Source organism: Dufourea novaeangliae, unplaced genomic scaffold, assembly GCF_001272555.1.
Source record: "Dufourea novaeangliae isolate 0120121106 unplaced genomic scaffold, ASM127255v1 scaffold21, whole genome shotgun sequence".
Taxonomy (NCBI): Eukaryota; Metazoa; Arthropoda; class Insecta; order Hymenoptera; family Halictidae; genus Dufourea; species Dufourea novaeangliae.
In genome coordinates, this window is record NW_015373910.1 from 6,328,667 (window position 1) to 6,354,409 (window position 25,743).

Consider the following 25,743-nt stretch of genomic DNA (forward strand, 5'->3'; position numbering starts at 1 on the left):
TAAAACAGGAGAAAAACAAATAGAAATGTGTTGGAAGAAATTTTTTCTTTATTCAATTTTCCCATCCTGGAATTAGTTTAGACGAAGGAAGGACCTGAAAAATGAATACTTTAACCCGGTTACAGGCTATCGAATCACTTTTTGGTAATCGACGTTAATTAAGGCTCGCCGTCCAGCAATTCATTCCGCGTGCGTTGATGCAAATCGATAATAATAATAGTATTACTGTAACAACACACTCGTCCATCCGTGACATCATCTCCGGGATGGCACGTGATGTCGCGATTTGTTTTCACTTTTTCCCGTGATGTCACCCCAAACGTGACGATCGTAATTCCTTGATACACTTTCCCTCTCGGATTCCTGATCTTCGTCTACTGATTTTGCGTGTATCACCGCCTCATCGTCTATTTTACATTAATAATAATCAAAGAAGAAAGAAACACGTATAATCTACGAACACCTGGTTAAGACTCGGGTGAAAGTAAGAAAATTTTATTATAACCTCTCTGTAAGATGTCCAATTAATATACTAAATGATCGTTTTAAATGAATTATATTGCATTTGAAGGGACTCATCAAGTGCATGCAATTTGGTTTTCTGATATCTGATATTTTCTGAGATATCAAGGTAACCTTGAGTTTTTTCAACCACCTATAAAAAGGTCTAGAGGAAAAAATTCATTGACCTTGAACAAACTCAAGGTTACCTTGATATCTCAGAAAATATAAGATACAAAAATATCGAATTGCATCCACATTCCAATCTTTTGTTTCTGATTGTTTTTTGATTATTTTAGATAATAGTTCTTCTTATTGACTGTACGTTGATAAATCTATCATTACGCTGAATTCTGAATCTCAAACTGATCCACTAATTTATCACGATTCAAATAATTCTTCTCGTAATAAAACGTGCAATGGACCTGACTAAAAATTAATTCTGATCTTTTATCACCGTTTCCGTATGTTCGTATGAATTTATCACCGATGTAAATTTCACATAGTACCGTTCGTTTTGCTCGAGGAAAATGTTCGACGATAAAATTCGGATAAACCGTAACCGAGTTGCAGTTGATGGGGTCCGATTCGAGGGCTTCAGGTACGAACTGGATGATAAATCGACGTATATACCGAACTTTAACGGTAGCATCGGTTAACGAACCGCAATTACGCGGAAGATTGTATTTTCATTCGGCCCGTTCCTCGTGTTACCGCGGATTATAAACGCGTGAATGTTTCATTACCATTCGCCGCGCATGAATATGCAAATATCCACGATTTTATGGAACTCGTACGGGCGTCGCTTATTATGCCGAATTGTCCAGGTTCGACCGAGAGAAATGAATTCTGGGGACCTTTCGCTTGATCGTTCCCCTGGATTTCAAAACGTTCCAGAAAATCGAGGAAAAAGAACTGAAAAAAGGAAAAGGAAAATCGAGAGATTGCTTTCCTCCTGGAGGAACATTAAAATCGTGACCCTAATTAAGAGAATAGTCAATGGAATGTAGATTAATGTAATTACTACATAATTAGATAGATAATCAGCAGGTAATTAGCGATGCGTTGGTCAGGATAATTATACATCGAATTTTCAGTAGGAAGATGGAAATGCAGTGTGCATTTTGGTGAGTTTTGCTGATGCACCAGGACCTGTGTTGTTATTAAATAAATTCATCGATTTATTAGAGTTATATTAGAGAATTTTGGAAGTCACTTTTATATTTATCATTGAATTTTCGTTGGATCATCAGCTTTGGCGACAACACGATGCATTATTCGGCGTTCTTATAGAGACTCGAAAATTATTTCCTGATAGATCATTTGTGAAAAGGTATTTTTATGAAAATTAAATAATTGTGACATTTGTATGTCAATCAAATTTCAGATGTACTCTGGAGCTGTTTGCATGGAATTTTCATTGAATAAGATCACGATTTCGTAATATAGATGGATCAAATTAATATAAGAAGACTTCCAAAATTGTTGTTAGTGAATTTTTCAAGGGTAATTTGGATTGTAACGTACCTGGCGAAAATTTTTCGTACATACATGGCGAGCACGTTTTATACAACGCGAAAGAAACACATTGGACTTTCCAGTCCACGGAGAAAGTTATGCTCTAACGACTCTAGGCGGGTTGCCGCAGACTCGTCTGGATAAATAAAAGGTGCACCGATGATCCAGCGATCTTGCCTATCTACGATCCGGCTACGACCCAGTTCTTTTTTCGCGTGCCGAGCGTTCAATCGAGATGTTTCATTACACATTTATGTCGAACACTCTCGATCTTAAATTACTGGATTATGCGAAATCTTATCAGTAGTTTCGATCCGTTAATATGGAAATCGGCGGAGGTATACTGTATTTTAAGAATAATAGAAACTCCCGTGTACGTTAAATGGAAATTGCTTCGAATATTCCTGAAATCGCCGAAACGAATGTCCTCCTTTGGTTTCTCTAGAAGATTTACAACAATCTGGTCACAGTAATGAACAATTGTACGAAGAATTAATTCTAGAATTTAGAAAATGCATTTGTGATAAACTTTCTACCGTAAGATATATTACATACCTTTTATATTCATGTGCTTCGAGTGATCCTGAAATGGAAGATTATTACCTTATATTTGCGTTTTTAATGAAATTATTATTACGCGAGACTTATGCATTCGAGTAGTGATATTTTGAAATTTCTGTTATGTATCGAATTATTATCCATTATGTTAATTAACTAGCACGAATTTGCTACACAGTATCGGATTCTACAGAAATTTCTAAAAATTGAACTTTCCATCGTTTTTAGTTAACCCCCAAAATCGTGCATTTTTACAAAAACTCATGCTTTTCCCAAAACGGAGAATAACAGATCGATTCGGTTTTGTGTTTGGGACGTGAAACTTCACGAGTATCTCCCACTGTATATTACAAATAATAATTCGTGTTAAACAGTATTATTAAATGTTGTCGAGCTGTCACGATGATATATAATCGTCATCGCGTAACGATACGTTCCCAATAGAAAAACAAATATCTTCTTACACGATACCGAGAACTGTTAACCGTGAAAATCCCACATCATTTATTCTCCCACTGTGGTTGCGTCACAGAACGTCTACAATTACGTACGAAACGAATCCGCGAATCGATCGGATCAAACGACACGCGCGAAAATTCCCGCGGAATGAAAAGAATTATACATAACGATCCAGAAGACCCGCGTAATTGCTTTCGCCGGACGAACGACGCCCGGCGTGAACGTACGATTTATGCAAATTCGATTCTAGAATGAAAACGAAAGTCGAGTCCGCGGGACGCTCGACGCATAATTAGTCGTGTTCGAATTAGTCGTTCTTTTTCTTACCGGTTCTCTCTCTTTCTCCTCTTTCTTCCGTTCGTTCGAATCGATACAACCGATTACCATGCTTCACCTCGAATTTCCTTGGAAATATTCGCCCTTGTAACAGAGCATTGACATGAAAATAGGCAGAGGATTTGTTAAAATATTCTTCCTAGGGGAATAGAGATCATGATTTTTTAAAATTAAATCGTCGAATACGGGAGCTTTCTAGAGAAATGTTGCAAGACTAAATAGAACATATTTAGATAGAAATGAATAGAAGTATGATTCTACAAGGTGTCACATTTAAGTGTAAGCTCCGAATATCTTTTTCAATTGTGAAAACGCATAAAATATTTTATATGTAATTTCCAACGATTACAAATGACAGAATAACGTAATTTGTCAAGTTGACATAAGGATGAGAGTTAAAATGAAGCTAAGTGAACAAAAAATTTAATAACTAGACTGCGGATATTTATGGAAATTCACGATTTCAGATACTAGTATCTAAAAATTGGAATGGAACAGAATTTTGAATTTTATATTAGAGGCTTTCCTACGTTGATGGTACCAAACTTCATTAAAATCTTCATTTTATTATATTGTTGAAGTTGTGGGACAGTATAAATGCATAAACATCCGTAGCCTAGTAATAACAGATGAACGTCATCTGAAATAGGAACAGGTTCTGTGCCATAATATTCGATGGAAATGTAGTATCCACATAAAAACGTCTAAATCGTCGGACTTTCTATCTACTAAAACCGAACCGTTCAATGGCATAATACCACACCACAAACCAAGGAAAACGGTACCGGTATAACTGGGTTCCCCGGCGTGAAAACTCCATTCATTTCCTCGTCTCTGGCATAAGAGCCGTGACCTTAACCTGGGAACACACCTGAAAATCCTAAATAGAAATCTCTCCAGTCGTTTCGTTCCCACAGAATCCTTCGATTCTCGGCCACGAGACAATGGCGTAAAAATGCACGCGTCGCGAAATAAATTTCACGCTTTTAATCACCAGAATCCAACGATGTCGAAACGAGAGCCACCAAGGTGCTCCGGAATAATAGTGTTCCGTGAGAAACGCGACCGAGTTAATTTTTTCTTCTCTGGTGTCGCCTTGTAGACAACTACGCGACGCCTAGACACCTGGGAAAAAAAAATTCATGTTTTAGTGTACTATTTAAACTTTTTACTGGAATTGGGGATTGTAGGTGTTTGGAAATTTCGTTCGAAATCTGTAGTTAGAGTTGTGTTGTAAATAACGATTGCTGTATGCAGATATGGGCAAATTCATTATTTAGACAAAGAGTTTCGAATAATGATTGAATGACAAAAAGAAGGAACATCACCATTTTTTGGTGACTAAACGTGAGCATTCCAATTTTTGCAGTAGAATAATACATCTTCTGAAATGAATAGACACTTGGCAAAGATTTATTTTATTTCATTAACTCTTTAAGGGTTGTACTAAAGGTTCTACTTTAAGGTTCTACTTTTCACTATGCCTTATTCGGAGAAAGTTGTGCCCAAGTTTACAAAGCACTTATTATTCGCACGATTTGCTGGAGGGTCGCGTGCGAACATTATCTGCAATTCATATCATCGATGAACAGTTTTGCTATTCGCAACGTCGAACACCGTTAGATAGGGCAAACGCACCAATGAATGAACACTTAAGAAATTTTCTAACTATTATAGTCAAATTTTAAATGATAATATTATAATATTAATAAATATCTGGCACATGAAAATTAGATTTTTTAATACTCTAAAAATTCTAATATTTAAATTGAAAATAAAAAATTCAGATTTCACCAACGAATGAGGATCAAGTAAATGAAACGAGGAATTGAAATAAATGAATATTTAATCATTTGCTTGTTTTAATAATTTAACTTACTTGTTTTTATGGATAATGTTTTGGTTCGTGTTCATATATCGAATTATTCGCCCCATCTGACGTCTGCTGGTTTTCAGTTCAGAATCTGCACAACGAAATGATTAAAAATTAGGCTCGTGAGTTCGTCGATTACACCAGGTTGGTTCGAGGAGAAAGAAACCGATGGCGGCGGATAAGGCACGGGAAGAAGTATTGTCGTAGGCGCAGCTCAGAATTTTATCTAGACGTCGCTTTCGCCCGAGAACGATTTCGGCCGCGACGCGTCACCTAAATTCACGTGGCTTCCTTCCCCCGTGGGGAACGCTCTTACTTTCTTCCTCGATACCACGCACCTTTTGTAACTCGTTGTCACGCAAACGTGTCCGCCATCACGCGCCTGTTCGACACTTCTCGATGATTAACGTTCTAACACCTTGTGCGCTCTCCCCACCGACGACGATAAATAAAACAGGTGACCTGTTTTTCGTGGAGGACCGCTGGGGACCAATTAGGAAGTGCCACGGTAAGTTGGGGGAGGGGGAAATGAAATTTACGAGGGATTAACTGACCCGTTCATGGGTCAATGTGATTAACTCCAGTTTGTGAATTTTCTCAAATTTATGTGCTAAAATATTTCATTGGTGCTTACCTTCTTTTCTTTTTTAAATAAATTTCCTTGATCATTTTAGCAAATCAACGGCCTAATTTCGTTCAATTATATCGGGGTGAGGTAAATGCGTGAATAGTTGGTCGATGGATATTTATGATGTTTATGAGTGTTTATGATAGTTATGATGTTAAATTCATTTTTTGAACGCCAAACCATTGGTTCGTCTGGACAATAATCGTGTAGTACTTATAGTGCGTAGTGAGTCTGTAAATTCTTGAATTTGTAAGTAGGTATACAAACAATAAACGCTGAATTCTGTACATTTTCTGTATTCGAACAAGCTCAAAAATGATAAATACGTAAAAAGAATTAATCATTCAACGTCGCAATTACCACCTGCTTGTCGATTAATGAGAATCGGTGGGAACAAAAAGATATATTCTCTGAAACATTTCTACGTCGCGACTCGCGCGAAATGCGATCGCAGCGAAACACTAAAGGAGATCAATTAGAGCGCGATTATCGTGCAACAAGAATTCCGTGAATTCTGTCGCAATGAATTCCCCCCTGAGGTTCCAGCCCGTTTTAATCCCGGTCCTTGAGCGGGCGTGTATCACCGAAACGGATGTGAACGTTCCGACGGCGTTACGTGTGAGAAAACATTTGCACAAGGATATTACGCGAGCGCGAGTGTGACACAGACGCGCCGCGATCGGTTGAGAAAATCGATTGCTGAATGAACACGCACGGAATTGTGAAATTCATTCTACATCAACCGATCGATTGTCATTTTTTTCCCCTCTTGGGAAAGAATCTTTGTCATTGGTCTACGTTGTGATCTTCGAACCGATTCTCTGAATCATTCGCGTCGGTTCTATTAACAGTGGAAGTAGCAAAGCAGTCAAAATAATTAGTATACTCTTATAACGATGATTAAAATGTTACAACAATGAATTCTCTCTGATTTTTTTACGATCTTTACGAAGAAATTAATTAATTCATAAATATGTAGGTTTTTGATCCAATAGCATAGATAGACTGCGAATGTTTAGGTAAATACTGAGTTTTATGAAATGATTTATAGAAACCGACGTCGAAAGAATTCATATTTGTTTCATTAAGGATTCTATCAGGCTCTGAAAAATATGAAAACTTCATCACAATTTATTAACCTGTTGCCGTATTTTGACGAGTCTGAATCGTGATCAGAATTTTGAGCCAAACATGAATATCACGAGTCAGACTTGTGGTTACAATTTCGGGACATATATTAGCCACTAGGTCTCTGCAGAAGGGAACCCAAACAGAGAACTCTTTTCGCACATTACTTCGGCTAGGATTTTAATACGAAATTATTGAAAAGGATTAGTGGATTACTCACAAGTGTACGTAACACTTATGCTTGTCACCTATGAATTATGTGGACCTTGTCCTATTATTCATGGTCGTCCGAGTACAGAAGGCACTAAGAAAGTTGCAACAACATCAAGACTTCTTTTCGAAAGACCACGCTGATCTACAAAATCGAACAGGAGAAAATAAGAAGTACAAAATTCACAGTGAAATTATTGCTCCGTATTTCGAACTTTCACAGAAGTGGATCTCCGAAAACGAAGCCTCGTCGTGGAGAGAGATTTTTTGACGGCGGGAAGACTGCCAAAAACGTTCCCCCCCTCGGATCCCTCTGTGCCTGGGCCTCGCGATTTGTCATGCACTTTCACCGACCGCTTAAATAATAATCCGTGGTGTAACCATATTTTCGTCGAGTATGGACACGGAGCCCGAGCAGCGAGAGTGTTCCAAATAAAACGTTTTCCACGAATACGATTAAGAGGTCATGCTCAGTCAGAAATTTTCAAAAAATCGATTTTTCACTTTCTACATTTTCTTTAAGTACAACATCTCGAGAATAGTCTGTGCAAGTTTCAAGGGAATTGAATTAAAAATGACAGAGTTACAGGCGTTAAAAAATGAAGATTTTATATAAGTGTAAGCTTGACTTGAAACTTTAATCAGAAAATTTACTTCAAATCAGAAAAACTTGTCCTTGAACGATGATTTTTTTTCGTTCCATACTTTTTTTTTAATTGACCAAAACGAGTGGTTTTTAGGTGAAAATCGCACTTTTTCAGGAAAATGTCCGCCATTTTGTTCCTAATTAATATTTCGGAAAACCCCACGTTCAAGGACAAGATTGGTTCTTCCATTACATGAATCTTACTGAATTTTTAATTTCAAATGAACCGTTACGAAGATACAGTGATCAGGACAGACCACTTTTTGTGAAGAGACATCCGGGAGATCGCTCACCATTTATTTACTAATAAATATTTTTAAATAAAAAAATTACCTTATAATCCAGAAACTGCAATCTTTAAAAAACGAACACATATTTTGAAAAAGGTCTTATAGTTTTACAGAAAAAAATTCTCAAAGAACACTCTTTTTCGTTCTCCTGATTGAGCATGACCCCTTAAACGAAGAAGTAACAGATCTAACAAGACTCCTCCCATTAGCTGTTACTAAATACTTGAAAACTAGAATAAAATAAATAAAACATTCCGTTAGTCGGTAAAAGAATGAATTTTCTAGGGTTACACGGCGAATAATTAATAGCTGCTTAAGAGAGATAGAATGCGAACACACACAGACTTTCCAATTACCCACACACACGGCACGATTAGATATCGATTTCTTCTCGATTTCTTTCAACGGCGATCCCTCGTCAAGATTTTCACATTGAACGTGGATGTCGATGATCGAACGCGAATTCATCGCCGGCCGAAAAATCGTAACCCGAACCGTTGGATTTTCTCTTCATGCTCCTGTTCAGAGACACAATGGTCGGCCGTTTATCTGTTTCTTTTTTCTTCTTCGCAGATCTGACGGTCGCTCGCTAATTGTCCTAAATCGCTTCGTAACAACTCGCAGGAACGAGCAAACCGTGTAAAATCACCGTCGAAACGGGGAAGAGCGAGTCTCCGTTCGAGTAACTGCTTCGTGGAAGTGAAGAAGAGAGTGGCTCTCTTTGTTCGGAAGTGGAATCGACGTCGGAACGCTCGGTTCTTGGGGCTCGGTACCGTGGATAAAGTCGACGTTTGATTAGTTAATAATTAAAATTTAATCGATGGGACCTCTTTAAAAAAACGTGTCCTGCGTGGGCATTATCCCGTCGTGAGTTTCGTCAGCGAAACTTTTGTATCGCGTAAGAATTTTATGTGAAGCCCGGGAGGCGAAGAAAGAAGAAGAAAGAAGAACGGAGCGCGCCTCGGTAGATTGGGTCATTTAATGGGTTGTCTCACGCGTCGTTTGCCTACACCGTTGTCAATTTAACGAGAAACTTTCCACCCGCGCGACGAATAATTCAAACTTTCTTTCTGTGTATATTCTGCTTCGGCCGAAGATGTGTCGAAATTCACGGTGAACCTGAAGCAATAATTTCGGTGTTACCTAATTTCAGTCTGCTCCTACACAATTTTCTTTTCTACGCATACAATTATTTCTAGAGTTCTATCAACCTCTGCTCATTTAAATATTCACTCATATTCCATTTTTTTATGTCATATTGCGGATTTGAATAATATAAATTTTAAGTTAGGAAGAGCGAAGAAAATAACGTCGCCATAATCATTGGAATGGATATATAGTCAATAAGCAGTATTATCTAAAATAACGCGTTGCAAAAAACGTTTCAGGTGCATTTCAAGATTTATCAGGTGGAATTTGATTTCCTTGTATCTTATATTTTCTAAGATACCAACGTAACCTTGAATTTTTTCAAGGTCAATGAATTATAAGGGAAAAAAATTCATTGAACTTGAAAAAACTCAAGATCAAAGGATGAGTCCCTTTAAATTCAATATTTAAATACATTAAAAACAGTTTTTGATAAAACCAATAGGTAACAAGTTATTTTAGACAATATTTCTTATTGACTCACCCTATATCTACTCTTATTTCTACCGTTCTATTAACCTCTGCCGATTTATCACTACTCTTACTATCTCATATTGGAGATTTAAACGAAACGAACTATCAAGTAGTAAGAATGAGCAGAAGACCAGTCTCCACAATTATTGCCCTGAATATTTCTTCACTTCTTCCAAAGTTCACTGTCTTAGGTGCGTTTAACGCGTCTGGTGGAGGTTCGACGGTTCCCAAAACGAGTGGGAAGTCTGTTCCTGTCATCGAGCAAAGGTTAAATCGGCTGTGATTCACCGTTCCGAGGATCGGCAAAATGAAGAAAACGTGTCGATCGAAGGACGGTCGTATCCTTCCGTTCGTTCGATCGGTCGATTTTTCCGTTCGAAGAGACAGAGAGAAGAGTCGAGCAGCCGGGGCAGTCAGGCTGGTGGGGGATACACGAGAGAGTTTTACCTACCGAAATGAAACCTACTCGCCGGAGAAAGTGAGAGCCGTGGTAGCGGACGGTGGCCAACGACGAGCAGGCGACCAGGGCTCCTCGAGACGAGAGGATAGACATGGTGCGAGCCCTCCATCGCGTGGATCCACCGAACCCTTCGAACGAATCTTCCGGTTGATCGATCGCATCGATCACGACGAAGAAGACGAAAAAAGAAGAATATCTGGATGAAAGTCAAAGTGACGAAAATCGATTCGTTAGACACTGGAGAATGGTTTGAATCTTGATCAAAAGGTCCAGTGAAAATCGTCTTGATCTACTGGTGGAGATTACGAATTCGATCACCCGAAGACGAGAAAAATAAACAAGGATACTGTGTCGAGACTGGGTGAAGGAACATGAAGAGAACCTTCGGTGATTGTGAAGAAGCATTAGGACATACACGGTACAAGGATCGCGATTTATAGATCGTTAACCGCGTGTGACGTAGAGATTCGTGTGATCGCGACACAGAAACTGGACACCTCGTGCTCGTTGTTGTGTTATGGTGGTGAGGACTGTTCACGGTAGGCTTGGAAGAAAACGAGGAAGAAGAAGAGACGGTGGTGAGGGTGGAAGGATCCACGAAAGGAATTCCTCTTGAAGATCCGAAGGTCCTCGGGAAGTCGCCGAGAAGTTGATTTTATAAAGGATTATTTTGTGTTCGAGAGATCGGTGAGCAGATTTTTTTTATTTTTAGTCTTGAGCCTGGTGTTGGTAATAGGAGAAATGAAGCGAAATTATGAAATTTCTTCAATGATATTCGTGTCATTCTGTAAATAGTCAATGCTGGTAGTTCTAGCGTTAAGATTGTTTAAATAGTAGACTTTAATTGAATATACACCGCATCCATAACTATAGAAACCACCTTAAAATTTTCAATTCTTATGTATTGTCGTTAAAATAAAAACAAACCAAGTATGCCATATTTCAAATCATTATATTCTCTAGAAAAAAAGTGCTTCGTTTTTATTTTAACCACAATACATAAGGATTGAAAATTTTAGGGTGGTTTTATAGTTGTGCCACGCAATGTATAATTAAAATATTTACGGATATTAAAATATGAATCGATGAATAGTTGAAGTATAAAATACGATGTCCCTCGATATTTCACACGAAGGAGATTGTAATGCAATAGTCGGACGACGATCATCGGGAAAAATCGAGTGAAAGTGAGAAGGTCTGGATCAGCTTTTGAAAGAAAGCCTATCCTCTCTCGCCTGTCCACGAGGCAAAACCGTCAGCGAGTCAAGATAGGCAAACGAAACCAGTGATTTTAATGCCCGAGTGGAGTGGTCATTGCGAGTTTCCTTTTACCGGAACTGTCGCTGCGATTCGAGTTTCCACGAATGGGGAAAATTAATGGAGGGAAACATTTTACTAACGCAATTTGAAGGAGTCCCATTACCATTTCAATGACCGCTCTTGCGCTACACATCGCCGGGTAATAAAATCGTCGGATTTCTGCGATTATTGGAAGTAATTCGAGCAAACGCATGCGAGCAGTCGTGGAAATCGAAGGAGAAACGTCGCATTTTTACGTGAAATTAATACAGAAACATACAAAATATTGAGCCAAATTGTGCGTACTGACCCTCAATGATCTAAAATTATATAAATCTAGCTTGAAGAATTTTATTGTAAAAAAACGTAGCTATATTTTATTTCTTATTGTTGCTTTACAATGTTCTCTAATCGCTTATTTAATACTGAGTGGTATAATTAATATTATTTAAAATTTTCCACAAGTAATTTTAATGTTATTTTTAATTTTCTTCGAATTTTTGTAATTTTTTCTAAAACAGAAATCACAGACTTACGTGATCCGTACTGTGTTCAACTAATTTCTTATAATTTTGAAGGTTGGTATGTTTCTGCATAACTTGTCGCGATTCCACATGAAATTACCAGACGGAGATATTAAAAAAGGACAGTTAAAACGAAATATTTTCATTTGATTGGTATTTAAAAAATAAAATAAAAGTAATTCGCAAAGCATTACCCTTGCTATATCCTCAAAATCATCTCTCTTCGAGATCACCTGGCGGCATATGTAAATCGTCCTGTGTCCACGCTCCCCGCAGATGCCACGAAGAAATCGATTTCGCAGGGGGACAAGACGATCCCCCGAGAAAAAGTGAGATTTCACGTCCTCTCCTCGCGAATCGGCCAATGGCTCGTGGCCATCGAAATGCTTCAGCTTTCCGGCCTCGTAGCCAGTGAAAGTACTTCCGTTTCTTTTCCAAAACGAGACACGCGGTGCCCAAGGGGACACGAGCATTAAGGATGCACGCTTCGGTACCGTTCTACCGATTGCCTAAACACACCACTCCCCCCATTTTACGTAACACATCGTCCGATAGAAGTTTCAAGAGAAACGTCGCCACTGGCAACAACCAGACGGCTACAGTAAATCCTCGATTAGTGCTCGACAAGGATAGGTCCCCAGGTGTAAAGGTGACTTTTCAATGAGGTTTATCAGGATGATAGAGCTTGGAATTATGAAGCTAATGATATTTTTTTCAGTCGTATAGGGCCATTAGTTTATGAAATATTTAATGTTCAGTGCTTCGAAACACTCGCATGCGATGATTTACTGTATTCTTCATCTGTGTTGCATCGTCTTACGATTCACTCATCGAGAAGTCTTTCGAGCGTGTCACGCTCCAAACGAAATAGGCTGGAATCTCTTTGGAAATCCCCATCTCATAAGATTCGCCTCGAGATCTAATTAAACGCTTACTTTGTAAACTGGCGTCGAAGCCTCTGTTCCCTCGTACAGTAAGCTTTCCGGCCGACTCTTCGCCCATGTTCATGAATATTCAATCGTACTCGAGCGCGAACGCGTTACTCGATCCGACACACTTTTTCTTTATTTTCATCCCGGCCAGCAGCGGCCTGGGATTACGCTGTTTATGAGCGAATTAATTTCTCCGTGAAAGTAACAATGCCCGTTCCGCGCTCGAGCGCCAACTGACGAATAAGTAGAGTCGGTTGTCTTCTCGCAGAAACGAGAAGAAAAGATCGTTATGGGACACGAGTACCAGAACCAAATAGTAAAACGTTCAAACAGAAGGGATTCGAGAACGAACGGTGAAAAGAAAAAGAAAAATAAAAAATTCGTTACACAATGGAAAGTGTTCGTCATGAAAAGGTATCGGTGAACTAGACCGCGAAGAAGCGTAGAGCTATTTCAAGGCCACGTAGAAAGAGCAGAAGCTGTGACCGTTCGTTCAGATTTCTTCGAACCGGTTTTTCCTTCGAAAGGTTGAAACGTTGCTCGCGCTTGGCTACCGCGGGAACATTAAAAGGGTCCCTCTAGACAGGCCTGTATTTTTTTATCGAAACTACGGAAGAAACAGCGAGACACGTTTCCGGTTTCTCTGGCTGCGCCGCCATTTTGTTTCTCTGCCCGGGACCACTTTCCTTCGAACGACAGGGCCATTAACTCTTACCGATTCTTGTTAAAGTTTAATACCATTATCCCAATATACGAGTGTAAATATTCGCACTAAATTAATAAAAAAAGAAAAATAATTAATACTTTCTCTGCTATTACATGTAGCGTTTATTGTCACCTGATAGAGATTGCTCGGCAATTAGTGGACTTATTATGTCTTGTTAACGCTTATTACTTCTCGAAACAGAGATTAGGTACTGTTTGGAACTTCCATCTAGCAACAATGAGAATTACTAAAATACATTATAAATATAGGTTTGCATTATCTACAAAGTGAAAGGTGCTGTAACCTTTCAAATGAGAATCCATAACGCTACAGTTTCGTTCGAATCTCGAAGTTACAAGAATTGGTTTCTGCATCACGAACTATGTATATCGATCGTTTCACAAATTCTGCGCGTGATCTCGATCGTAGGGGAAGGGGAGAACGGGGCCTGGGGCCTCGTATACGAAAACAAAATTTCACGGAGGCGCTTCTTATTTTGGCTTTTTCTCCGTTTGCCTTTCGGCGAAAGTAAACGGGCGTCCCGTGCGCGTTGCAGAGAAAGTAATGGATCGTGCTCTTAATGTCGGTTCACACGGAATTCGGGATGGCGGACGACCGTGTGGCGCCAATCGGTCGGCGGACGATCGAGGAGCGATCGTGAAAGAAAGAGAAAAGAGAGGGCGCGGAATATACACTGTCGGCGAAAAGTACGGCACCAACCAGTCTTTATACAAATAATGTAGAGATAAATAATAATTCTGATGTAATAATTTAATGATCAAACGAGGATGACGCTCTATTAGCACGCTTGGAGCATCGTTCACAGTTAACTACGTAATCAGGAATATATCTTTAATTAACTATGTAGTTATTACTCCGGTCTGACGTTCGTAATTTGTAGAAAATAGCATTTAAGATAGTCGAGACTCTTTGCAGATTTTATACCACAAATCGTTGCACCGTTTAAGATTAAATCCATTTAGTTTCTAACACGATCCTTGCTCTCTGTAAAGTGCTTTGCTTCCGATGGCGGTTCGGGAACTGACTAACCAAACCTGAATTACTATATTTAACCGTAGGAATGTAGCCGCTACGTCAATGTCTTCTAATATTGAAATCAGATTTTTCAAGTTAATCTCTGTATCATCACGTCTTTTAGAAACTTCAACTTTTAACGACACAAATTTCAAATCTCTACTCTTAACGACTCAAATTTCGAATTTCTACTATTAACGACTGAAATTTGAAATTTTAATATTTAATGATTCAAATTTCAACTTTTAACGATTCAAATTTCAACGACTCGAAATTCAATTTTTAACGATTTAAATTTTAAATTTCAACGATTACGTTTTCGAGGATTCTGTTTCTCGTGTTTTTTACTTAAATTTTTGGTACAAGAACCGTTCCCGCACTTTTGGCCCATGGTGTAGACAGGCGTGCGACGCACGTGGGCTTTCACGAACATCTGGGAAACGAAGGTACAATTTTATGCATGTGGTGGCAGTATATTTCTGCGCAGAGGAGAGAAGAAACTCTGGTACTTTCGAGGATCGACGGTGGTTGCACGATAGAGCCGGTCTCTAGTCGTAGAGGAAGGTGAAAGTTCGTGCGACTCATTCGAGATCCTCTCCTCAGTCGTTCGTTTCATCATTCTTTTTTATTTTTGCGCACGCGCCCGGGTCACTTTTCCTTCGATTGAGTCCAGGAAAGAACAATTTCCTCGACCATTTCTCCGCTTCTCCTTCATTACGCGTATTCCCTTGACCGAGTCACCCGTTTTCTGAACCTCGAACAACAAGTCAAACCATGATCATTCGCCAATTAATAACCTATTACTATTTGTCGAATTCAATATTTATCCAAAGATACTTGTCCTATTTCTAAGGCACCACTCTCCTACTTTTTCAACACAACAAAAAAGATAATCATACACTGTAGAACCTTCTTAAGAAGACGTTGAATTCATTTTGAAACATCATTGATTCCGTAAAAGGTAACACGGGCCGAAACCACCCGAAGAAAAAGGTACGACGGAACAGTAATTAAAATATTATCGACTTCGAGAGACATTAAGGAGATTAAGAAGGCTAAAATCCAGTTAGAAACTGGAATAGATTATCGGACGGGTTTCACTTTTCTTGCTACTTCTTTTTCTCCCTCTCTCTCTGTTTATTTCTACCACGCTACGGTTCTTCCTGCTTGTTTTCAATCGAGAGGATAGAAATTTTGCCACATTTTCTACTTCATATTTTTCTATCAGACGGATCTGAATACAGATCTCCTCCTATTTGCACACAATAGGGAACACCACCGACATTTTCACGATTTCCCATTATGTCGATGGTATCGGGTTTCTCTATCGAGTGTGACCAACAGAGGGAATCGGACAGGCGAACCGAGGGAGAAACAGAGAAGTAAAAAAAATAAGGAACGCCCGTGGGGACCGATCGTAACTTCCGGCGCGCAACGTGAACGTGAACTTCACACTGTCGTGCGTGTGCAGGAGGTGCACTTTCACTTCTGCTCGATCTACACGACAGAGCCAATGACCTACTAACACATCGAACCGTTCAACTTATGCCGTCGCCGATGCTCTTCTGGCAAGGACGTTCGAACGCCCTATAATTTTCGTCCTTTCGAAAATTCACTCCAGAATTTCGTTTCTTTCACCTTGGGAGATTGGTCGAAAGAAACAATTGAGAGATCAATCTTAAACCTTTCGATATTCATGTCGAGTATACTTGTCATGAAAAGATGGCACTTTTTACTCGTCATTAGACCAAAAACTTTGTATTTACTATTTGAAGTAACATTTAGTTAAAATAAGACATATTCATAATTTTAACACATTTAAGAATATTTTAGGACAAAAAAAGAAAATATACGAAAAAAAGTCACTTGGAAAAGAGAAGTATACATTAGTATTTTTTACTACTTTATTAGAATTTATTTCAATTTGAGAGCAAATGTATTTTCTCTTCTTTTGCAGAGTATACTCGTCATAGCTTAAAACTAATTAAGCACACATGTGCACGTTCTCAAAACGAAATAAAACATTTAAAAGGTTAACAAGAAAATAGGTTCCAAGATTATTTATTTCTGAGTTATGGAACATTTTTTGCTGAGGAAACAACTTCTGTGGCGTAAATCTTGAAGAAATTACCTTTAAGTCGACAGATTTCCGGAGTTCCTTACTAAAAATGGAAATTAAGTAGAAAGTGGTGATTTTTGAGGTTCACTTCAGACAGTTTTTTGGTTCCTCAAGAGTATACGTAAGCTTATATTTGTGAATGATATAAGACCTCCAATTTTTGGCGATGATTAATTAGTTTTGGTCCGGCCTTGAATAAGCAAGCCGATTTTTACCTACAAAATTTTTTCACACGACGTAAATCAAGTTAAACACCTTCAATCGCGTTTGCAAAAATGTCTCCCAGCATTCCGAAATCTACTTTCCAAGCGCATCTGAATGGTCAACCTTCTCACCACGAAGTTCTCTCCTACATATTTATGGGGATCCAGCTCGAAACCAATTCAATGAATCGGCAAAAGAAATGCATGACAAGTCTCAGTCGTCAAATCTGCCCAAGGGGTTAACGAAAGGGTTAAATGCATCATATCTATATCCATAAAAGTACATCGAACCGAAATTATCCTATAGCCATTTCTCGGTTCCTCCTCGCCTTGAAATTCCTCGCAGTCAGATCGAGGAACGGCGGAACAATCGGGAGTTCCCTTTCGAGCTGGATTTTTAATCTATTACGAAACTACGGCGGGCAAGGGCCGTTACGTGGTTAAATTGCCCTGAACGTGGTCGAACTAGCGATTAATGCGGCTGGCACGACTGTCGGATTGCCCAATCGTGGCGGACACTCGCAGAGGCATAAAACTCTAACCGAGCGTTTTCACCGCTTCTTAATATCGCTCGGATATAATCGATCGACAAGGATGCTGTGTGTGCCTGAAGTACCATTACTGGATCCCAGTGTATAATCGGATGCGTGTGGCTTGGGGGATTTCCGGGTAGAGCCTCTTTTTACTTTCACCCGTTACGGGGCGACGTGACGCAAACAGCATATTTTCGACCGCCGGCTGGGAAGAAGAACTTGGGGAGAGGGAGGAGGAGGAAAAATATACGGAATCGCCTAAGGGAGGGGAAAATAGAAAATCGTTGGGATTATTGTTTCCGGATTTCACGGTGGGTCATGTGCAATGGACGTGGATAGGTTCCATGTCTGTTCGGATGTCATAACTGGATACGATTTTATGACACTGTGTCCGTGACGACACGTCAGGGGCACACCGGTCTGGATCGGGTGGGGGGTTGACGATCGGAGAGAAAGTGGGAAAACCAGTTTCGGTTGGAAAATATTTTTATCGGACCCCTCGAGGCACTTCTAATGACCGTGGAAAGGCGCATCGATTCTGTTATGTTGAGAGACAGATTTATTACTCAGTCGTTGGAGAAAAATATAAATAGTTTCCAATGACACAAAAATTGTAGGAATAAAGATTCAGCAGTATTATGTTTAGGAATTGTTTCATTTTAGTTTACTTCTAACATGAGAACCTCGGTGGACCGACAATTCTAATTTTTTTTATAACTCCGCACGTTCGAAAAGATGGATGTAAAATTTAAGTACGTTGGATAATAGAAATAAATATTTCAAACCATAACACCTATTGAAATATAATCTTCATTTCAAGTTAAGGGGTGGTTTCACCCTAAAGAGCCGAATAGTACCTAAAAAAAAGTTACCCCATGTTCTACCAAAGTATAAAAAAACCTCGTAATTTCCAGATACAAAGGTTTCCTAGTAACTGAATTTAAGATCGATTACAAGCATCTGCTTTCCCATCGACAGAACGTCGCAGCCTTTTACAAGAAATTCAACAGAAAATAGAAATTGAATTACGAGAATACTCTCCACGATTCCCACTGTTGGTCCTCGAAAGTTTTAAAATCATCAATATCGTAAACAACAAAGCGATCCCATCCAAGGAATCGTCGCGTGTTCCATCACCAGAGAGTACGGTCTCGCAAAAAGGGATTCGTGTCATGAACACGCAGCGGATTTGTCCTGCTGCGTGTTCCCTGACTCGTTAAGCCGGATCACGCGACGACGTTCCGTCCATGGGTTTTCAAGTAAAATTGAATCTAACGACCGATGAAGGATCGAAGGCACGGGAGATCGCCGGTCGATGGCCACGTGAAACTAAGATCACGGTGACTCGCTTAGAAATCGTCGGACAGTCGTTAAAAAAGTGGAAAGGGAATTTAATTAACTCGCGTGACGAGATATAATCGGTAACTATTGCAACGGATCGTGCAATCGGTTCGATTTTCTGACCATTCGTCGCCCTCCTTTTTTTTGCTACCCTTCCCCAATTTCACGGTATCTTGATCATTGTTCACCCCTTTCGTCGCGTTTTATCCGTGAGATTTGTGCTTCGTGTTTGCTCTATTTACTGCGGTTCGAGATAGGCCGTATCGAACGATCAACCGTTTAACAATTTGTTCAGGCTAATTGGAAAAATGTATCGGAGAAATTCAGGGAGATAAGCGGTAGGGTAAACGCAACAATAAATGAATGCTTAAAGAGATTTTGTAACTATTAAAGTCGAATTGTAAATAACGATAATATTAATAAATACATGATATATGGAAATTAGATTCTTCAATATCTGTACCTTTTTACAATGTATAGATTTCAATTTGAAAAGTTGCAAAAATGTATATAATTAAATTAAACTGGAAAAATGCAGATCTCAACAGTGAATTAATGTGAATGGACATTTTTAACCAGTGTATAATCATTTGCTCACTTTAATAAATTAATTTACTTGTTTTTATATATAACGTTCATTCATTGGTACATCTACCCTACTTAAAGTTGCGAAAGGAAGAAAGAGTGATTATCGAGGTACGGGTTTTAAAAAAGAATCAAGGTTTCGCAGTGAATAGTGCCGACTCTGCATTGTGAGGGGAGATAAAGGATGTAGGAGAATTATGTGCAAACGAGTGACCCCTGCAGAATACACTCCACTCTTAGTTAGATACGTGAATAGGACAAAGTACTCACCAAAACCTTCTTATTTCCACATTTCAGCCGAACGATGGGTGCAGCGAGGTCCAGCCAATGGTTGCTGCTGGGAATAGTCTTCATCATCTCCTCGAGTCGTGCCACGAGTCAAACGGAAATCACAGGTACGACGCTAAGCAAACCGGAGACGATCTTCACGCCGATCGAAACACGAAGCAACGATGTGAACCGAACCGATATGTCACTGAGTTCCGCTCGAAGGCGTCGATACGTCCGTTTCCCGAGTGGCCCGTCCGGTTACCTCTTCGAGGGTGGCGGTCCTCCGATAGGAAGGAACACTGGTGTACCTCCGGGTGTGCGTTTTCCATCCTGGAGGCAACAGAAATCGTTATGGCGGAGTCCGATTTCGGAGTACAACAGACCGGTGATGGGTCATCGAACGCCACGGTTGATCTTTCGCGAGAACGACTTTCCATCCCCGGTGGGTGGTAGCGCACCTTCGTTCTTCCAGCAGTCGAATCATCTGCCCGATTTCGAGGACGACGTCAGAGGTAACGTGGAACCAGATCGTAACGCGTACTTCGACCGAATAAAGGCCTGGAACGCGTGACAGTCTGCTTTTGGGGTAACCTTTTCGACGAAGGGTGGGGGAGGGTACAACAGAAATCGGTTCTTTATTTACCTGATTCAGGTATATACAGATCCGAATGACCGATGGAAATTTTCACTGGGTTGTCACGTTCTGAGAATGACCTTGTAATACAGAGTGTCATAAATGATTTTTTGCCATTTTGTTTTTCACTTTATTCTTATTAAATTTTGTAAAACCTTTCGTAAATTTCTTTGTGTTTCCACAACGGACAACTTTGATTTTGATAATAAGTTTTTATCACAATAACACATTATTAACTTCAACAGAGTAAAAGATGTTAAAACAAAATGGTTACGCTTCTTCCATGACACTCTACAGTTGGTAATTTGAGGCCTACGGAATTTTATGCAAAGTTACATTTTTCGAAGTGATTTTTAAAAGCAGATATAAAGATTGGAATTTCTTCCATTTCTTAAGGATTGTATTATGACAAACCTTTTGGTACAGAAGTAATAGTGGTAATTAACAAAAAAAGAAAAAATAAATAAATCAGTTACAAGTACAAATAAGTACATTGAAAACAGACTTTTACAGGCAGAAAATGTAATTTTGCACAGACATCCGCAGTCTACCGATAATATCACCGAATATTTTGTTCAGCTTTACACATGAAACGGAAAAAGTAGGAAAATATTTATTGTTTCAGATCATCGAAAGCAAACTCTCGACGATTACCCTAGGTTAGAATCAGGTACGTTCTCCCTTCAAGCTATCCGTAGATCGGGGGTTCCTATGGCGCACCGATGTTCCCCAGTTCACCCCACCTGTCGAAAGCCCCGGTTTCGCAGCGTTGCGCCTCCGGTCTTTCGCTAATCCAATGAGTGAAACCGATAGCCGGTTGCATCGCGCCTCTGGATTTCGTGTTTCGCAGATAATCGTAAATTAAGCCGGGTCCGCAATATCCTAGCCGGTTGATGTCGCAACGATTGCGACAACCCGGTCTCGTTTCCGTCGACTCGACGATTTCCGTCATCCGCGCGCTGGATACAATCGTTACGACAGCTGCAAACCTTTCCTGTCGCCATTACGATTTCGTCGAGCCTTATCGCGATTGTATTAGGCGACACCTGTGTGTGTGCGTACATACAGGGTGACCGATTTGAAGTGATACACGCAATGATTTCCTAAAGAATTTGTTATAGAAAAGTATGTTCCAAGCTGAGCTTACTTGTGGTCGAGGAGCACATCTTGTAGAGGTCATAAATCTTATCTAGGTGGACGTACCTTCGAGATTTCAAGGGTAACTTTGCTTGTTTTACGTGGAATCATATGTTTTTATTCAGGTGGACGTGTAGGTTTCTCTTGGGCGAGTTCATTGACCTATATATTGGTGTGCTAAGGGTATTCAAGGTCATGTTCAAAATTTACCCTCGTTAAACGTCCCCAAGATTTCGTTAATCTTTATGTCGATACAGGCATTTACCTCCTCCCTAAATGATAGTTGCAATAATATATTAGGTGGATGAAAGAACCATATGATTCCACTTAAAGAACATGACACAACTGAAACATAAACTCTGCTCGAAACATTTTTTTCCTTGAAAAATATTTTAGAAGATACTTGCACCTATCACTTCAAATGAATCACTCTGTTTATATAATCTTGTTTCGTAGTCTATTGCAAAGCGTTCCATTCATCCGTCGCAGTTGCTCAACCTCCGATCCTGTCCCCGCCAATTTTTAAAAGTATTGCTAAAGTATTCTGAAGCTAGGCTTGGAGTAATCAGGCGCCGGTTTCGGGTCTGATCGATCGTACCTCGGGGAAATATTACGACAGGAGAAAATATTGTTCTCCCTGTGGTTCTCCGTATTCTTTCGTGGCCATTGGAAGAAACGGGAACAGACGACGTGTATTAGGTTTAACCGGAGAGACGAAAGAGAAACAGTTTAGCCTGTTTTGTGCAGAGCCGCGTCAACAAAACAGACCGCTGTGGAAGGGCGACGATACGTTGTGCGCTGACGGACGAAGCTGCGAATTTTTTCTAATGTGCTGGATGTCCGCCGGCCTATTGGAGGGCAGTTGCGGGGGCATTATGTTCGCGTGTTGTCAGCGACGTGAACCGAAAGGTAGCTCTGATTATAATCTGGTTGAGGCACCTAGAGATCAGTCTCAGCCGCTTCCGTTGGATACATACACGGAGACCGCCAATGATGATCGTAAGTCCTTCCTACTGAAGCATGACCGTCCGATTCTTGCACTTAGCATGAGCACACCGCCATTGGTCTTTTATCGAAATGCTTCCGGAATGATGTTCCTAACTCTCTTTTAGACTAGAGACTTTAGTCCATTTTTCTTTCTTCTTCTTCCTAACTTTGACTACTGAACCCATCACTTTTTTCAGTGATTCTGATTCAGTTGTTCAAACGGAGCACTTGCACTATCCTGAGCATGTTATAACAATCTTTGAATCCTTACACTTAATCCTACTCTTCATCCATCTTTCTTCCTTATCTTCTTGTATGTTCATCTTTATTCTTTTGTTTCTGTTCTTGAAATTCAACACTTGCACTTTTCCTCAGCATGCCAGAACGTTCTCCACTTTCGAATTGGCCTCCTCGAGCACTTGTACTTTCCTCAGCATGCCGGAGACGAATGTCGTCACTTTCTCTGTTTTACACCTTTCAAAGCATGAAAGTATGTTGCACTGTTCCCTGGTTTTTGTTTTTCGAGTTCCTTATCCCTTGGTTTCTTTCGTGCATCGAGGTTGCATGCGTAGTAAACGTTCCGTATTGCCCGATCACCACGAATCAATTTTCCAGATTTCCTTTCTTCACCGTTAACTCTTACCCCGTTAGCCGATCAATCTTGCATGCTGATCGTGATAACAACGAATCCGTTCTGCACGTCTTCGTCGGTTCCCCCCACATCACGCGAGTTCCCATTCGACGTAGAAAACACCCACTTCCGGTTTCCCTTGCTCGCGAGGTAAAAGTCCCTCTGTCTCCCGGAAGATCGATTTTTGGCCGGTAAGAACCAGGATCGACGCGATCTCTTGTAAATTCATCCACGAACCACCAGAATTTCTTCATTTTGGAATTCGTCGAAATATCGTCTTTCAGATACATCATCGTTTTCCGAACTTCTTTACGTACACTTTACTGAATTACTCCAAGTCTAATTCGGTAATACTATCATACGGTGGGAAACAAATGGTCGTTTGAGATACTTTAACCCTTTGCACTCGAGTGTCTCGTCTGAAGAAAGAAAATATATGGAGAAGTAGAAAATTCCGAGTACAAATGGTTAAAATCCATCTGGGTTTGAATAATTTTTATCAGGCTCTAGGAAATTCAATTACCGTAGACGTAATTTTAATTATAAATGAAACGAACGGCCATTTCTTTCTGACTAACGCAACCACATGTTCTACACAGGACTCGCTGCAATCGAAATCGATAAACTCGTCGAAAGTTTGATTTACTCAGAGATCGAATCGGATAATTTCAATTGCATCGGACAGTCTTTTTAACGATACCAGTATCCACACCGTCCCAGACGCAACGTTTTGTGTGTTGTTTACTCGGTCACTAACTCTTCAAGAAGCGCTCGCGATTAGTGAATGCTGCGGAACGGTGTCCCCAGACTTGACTAGGGAATCTACATCCTTGTAATTGCAGGCTGCGGGATCCCCGCCTCGAAGCAAACCGCTCAGAGAAGAATCGTCGGCGGTGACGAGGCTGGTTTCGGCAGTTTTCCATGGCAGGTCAGACTTTCCGTTCACAGATCGATGCATGTTTCATTTTTAAAGACGGTATCAAACAGAGAGACTGTTCTTCTGTTTTCTCAGGCGTACATACGAATCGGGTCCAGCCGGTGCGGGGGCACGCTCGTCAATCGATTCCATGTCGTCACTGCTGGCCACTGTGTAGCCAAGTAAGTTACACAGACACATGAACAGAACGCATATGACCTTCAAAAAATATTTATTATAAATATTTCTCGTATTTGAATATACGTTAATACATCTAAATGATTAAATTACCTGGAAATAAATTGTATTGGGTCTTCTGGAAAGTTCGTAGCGTTTTTAAGGGTAGTATGTTCAATCCACACCTGAAACATAGTACAGTATATCATCAATGAGTGTTCGTAAACTCCTCTGCATGCTGAGTGTGGTTCCTAATGGTTAATTCTCCCTTCTAAATACGTCCATTTCGTTCACCAGGGCGTCAGCACGTCAGGTTCAAGTTACTCTAGGCGATTACGTGGTCAATTCCGCCACCGAGACACTGCCAGCGTACACGTTCGGCGTCCGGGAGATTCGTGTGCACCCCTACTTCAAGTTCACCCCTCAGGCGGACAGGTACGATTAAATCGATAAGTCTCCAACATTCCCGGCGAACTCCTCGAACAATGATTGTAATCGTCCAGGTTCGACGTGGCCGTTCTACGACTGGATCGACCGGTTCATTACATGCCTCACATCGCGCCGATTTGTTTGCCCGAGAAGAACGAGGACTTCCTCGGTCAATACGGCTGGGCCGCTGGATGGGGCGCGCTGCAAGCCGGTAAATAGACGAGAATTCGTCTGTCGAGAGTTAATCGTTTCGACGGTCTAATCGCGCATTGATTTTTTTCTCGAATAAAACAGGATCGAGGCTGCGACCGAAGACGCTACAAGCCGTCGACGTGCCTGTGATAGACAACCGGGTCTGCGAGAGGTGGCATCGCTCCAACGGGATCAACGTCGTCATTTACGACGAGATGATGTGCGCTGGATACCGCGGCGGCGGAAAGGACTCCTGTCAGGTGATTGTTAAACCCTCGAACCCTTTATCGAATTGAGGGAATTTAGCGGTTGTTAAATTGAACTCACAAGGGAAGTTGGGTACCATGAAAATTCTGATTTGTTTTTATACTTGACAGGTTTGTATGTGGCCCTTAATATAACTTTGTTTTTCTTGATGTTCGGTTCTTCAAGGGGTTGTTTCATCCTAAAGAACCGAATATCAGTAAAATACGAAAAATTGCCCGATGCTATTATTGAGGTCCACTACAAACCTGAGCAGTCTTAAAAAAGTTGAAATTTTTGAAACCCCGAAGTTCCCTCGTCAGAACGTTGAACTATAACCCACTCGTGCAAAATCAAGTTTAACAGTTTATCGAGCGCTTTCGTTAAGCATCCATTTTGTTCGTTATTCTTTCCAGGGCGACAGCGGCGGTCCACTGATGCTAGAGAAAACAGGTCGATGGTACCTGATCGGTATCGTCTCGGCCGGTTACTCGTGCGCCCAGCCAGGTCAGCCAGGTATTTACCATCGCGTGGCCAAAACCGTCGACTGGATCACTTACGTAATCAACTCGTAGCCTGAAGGATCCAGATGAGGCTGTTCTCTGTACCGCTGGGAAACT

At 40.4% G+C, this 25,743-nt stretch overlaps 1 protein-coding gene across 1 annotated transcript; it reads left to right on the plus strand.

Moving 5' to 3' along the window:
• The first annotated feature begins 19,811 nt into the window (after nucleotides 1-19,811).
• On the plus strand, nucleotides 19,812-25,698 carry LOC107193945 (proclotting enzyme). Its single transcript, XM_015583485.1, has 9 exons — nucleotides 19,812-20,289; nucleotides 21,037-21,081; nucleotides 22,296-22,547; nucleotides 24,009-24,094; nucleotides 24,179-24,264; nucleotides 24,557-24,694; nucleotides 24,763-24,899; nucleotides 24,983-25,140; nucleotides 25,540-25,698. The coding sequence occupies exons 1-9, from the start codon at nucleotides 19,812-19,814 to the stop codon at nucleotides 25,696-25,698; spliced, it is 1,539 nt and encodes a 512-aa protein (XP_015438971.1).
• Nucleotides 25,699-25,743: the final 45 nt, after the last annotated feature.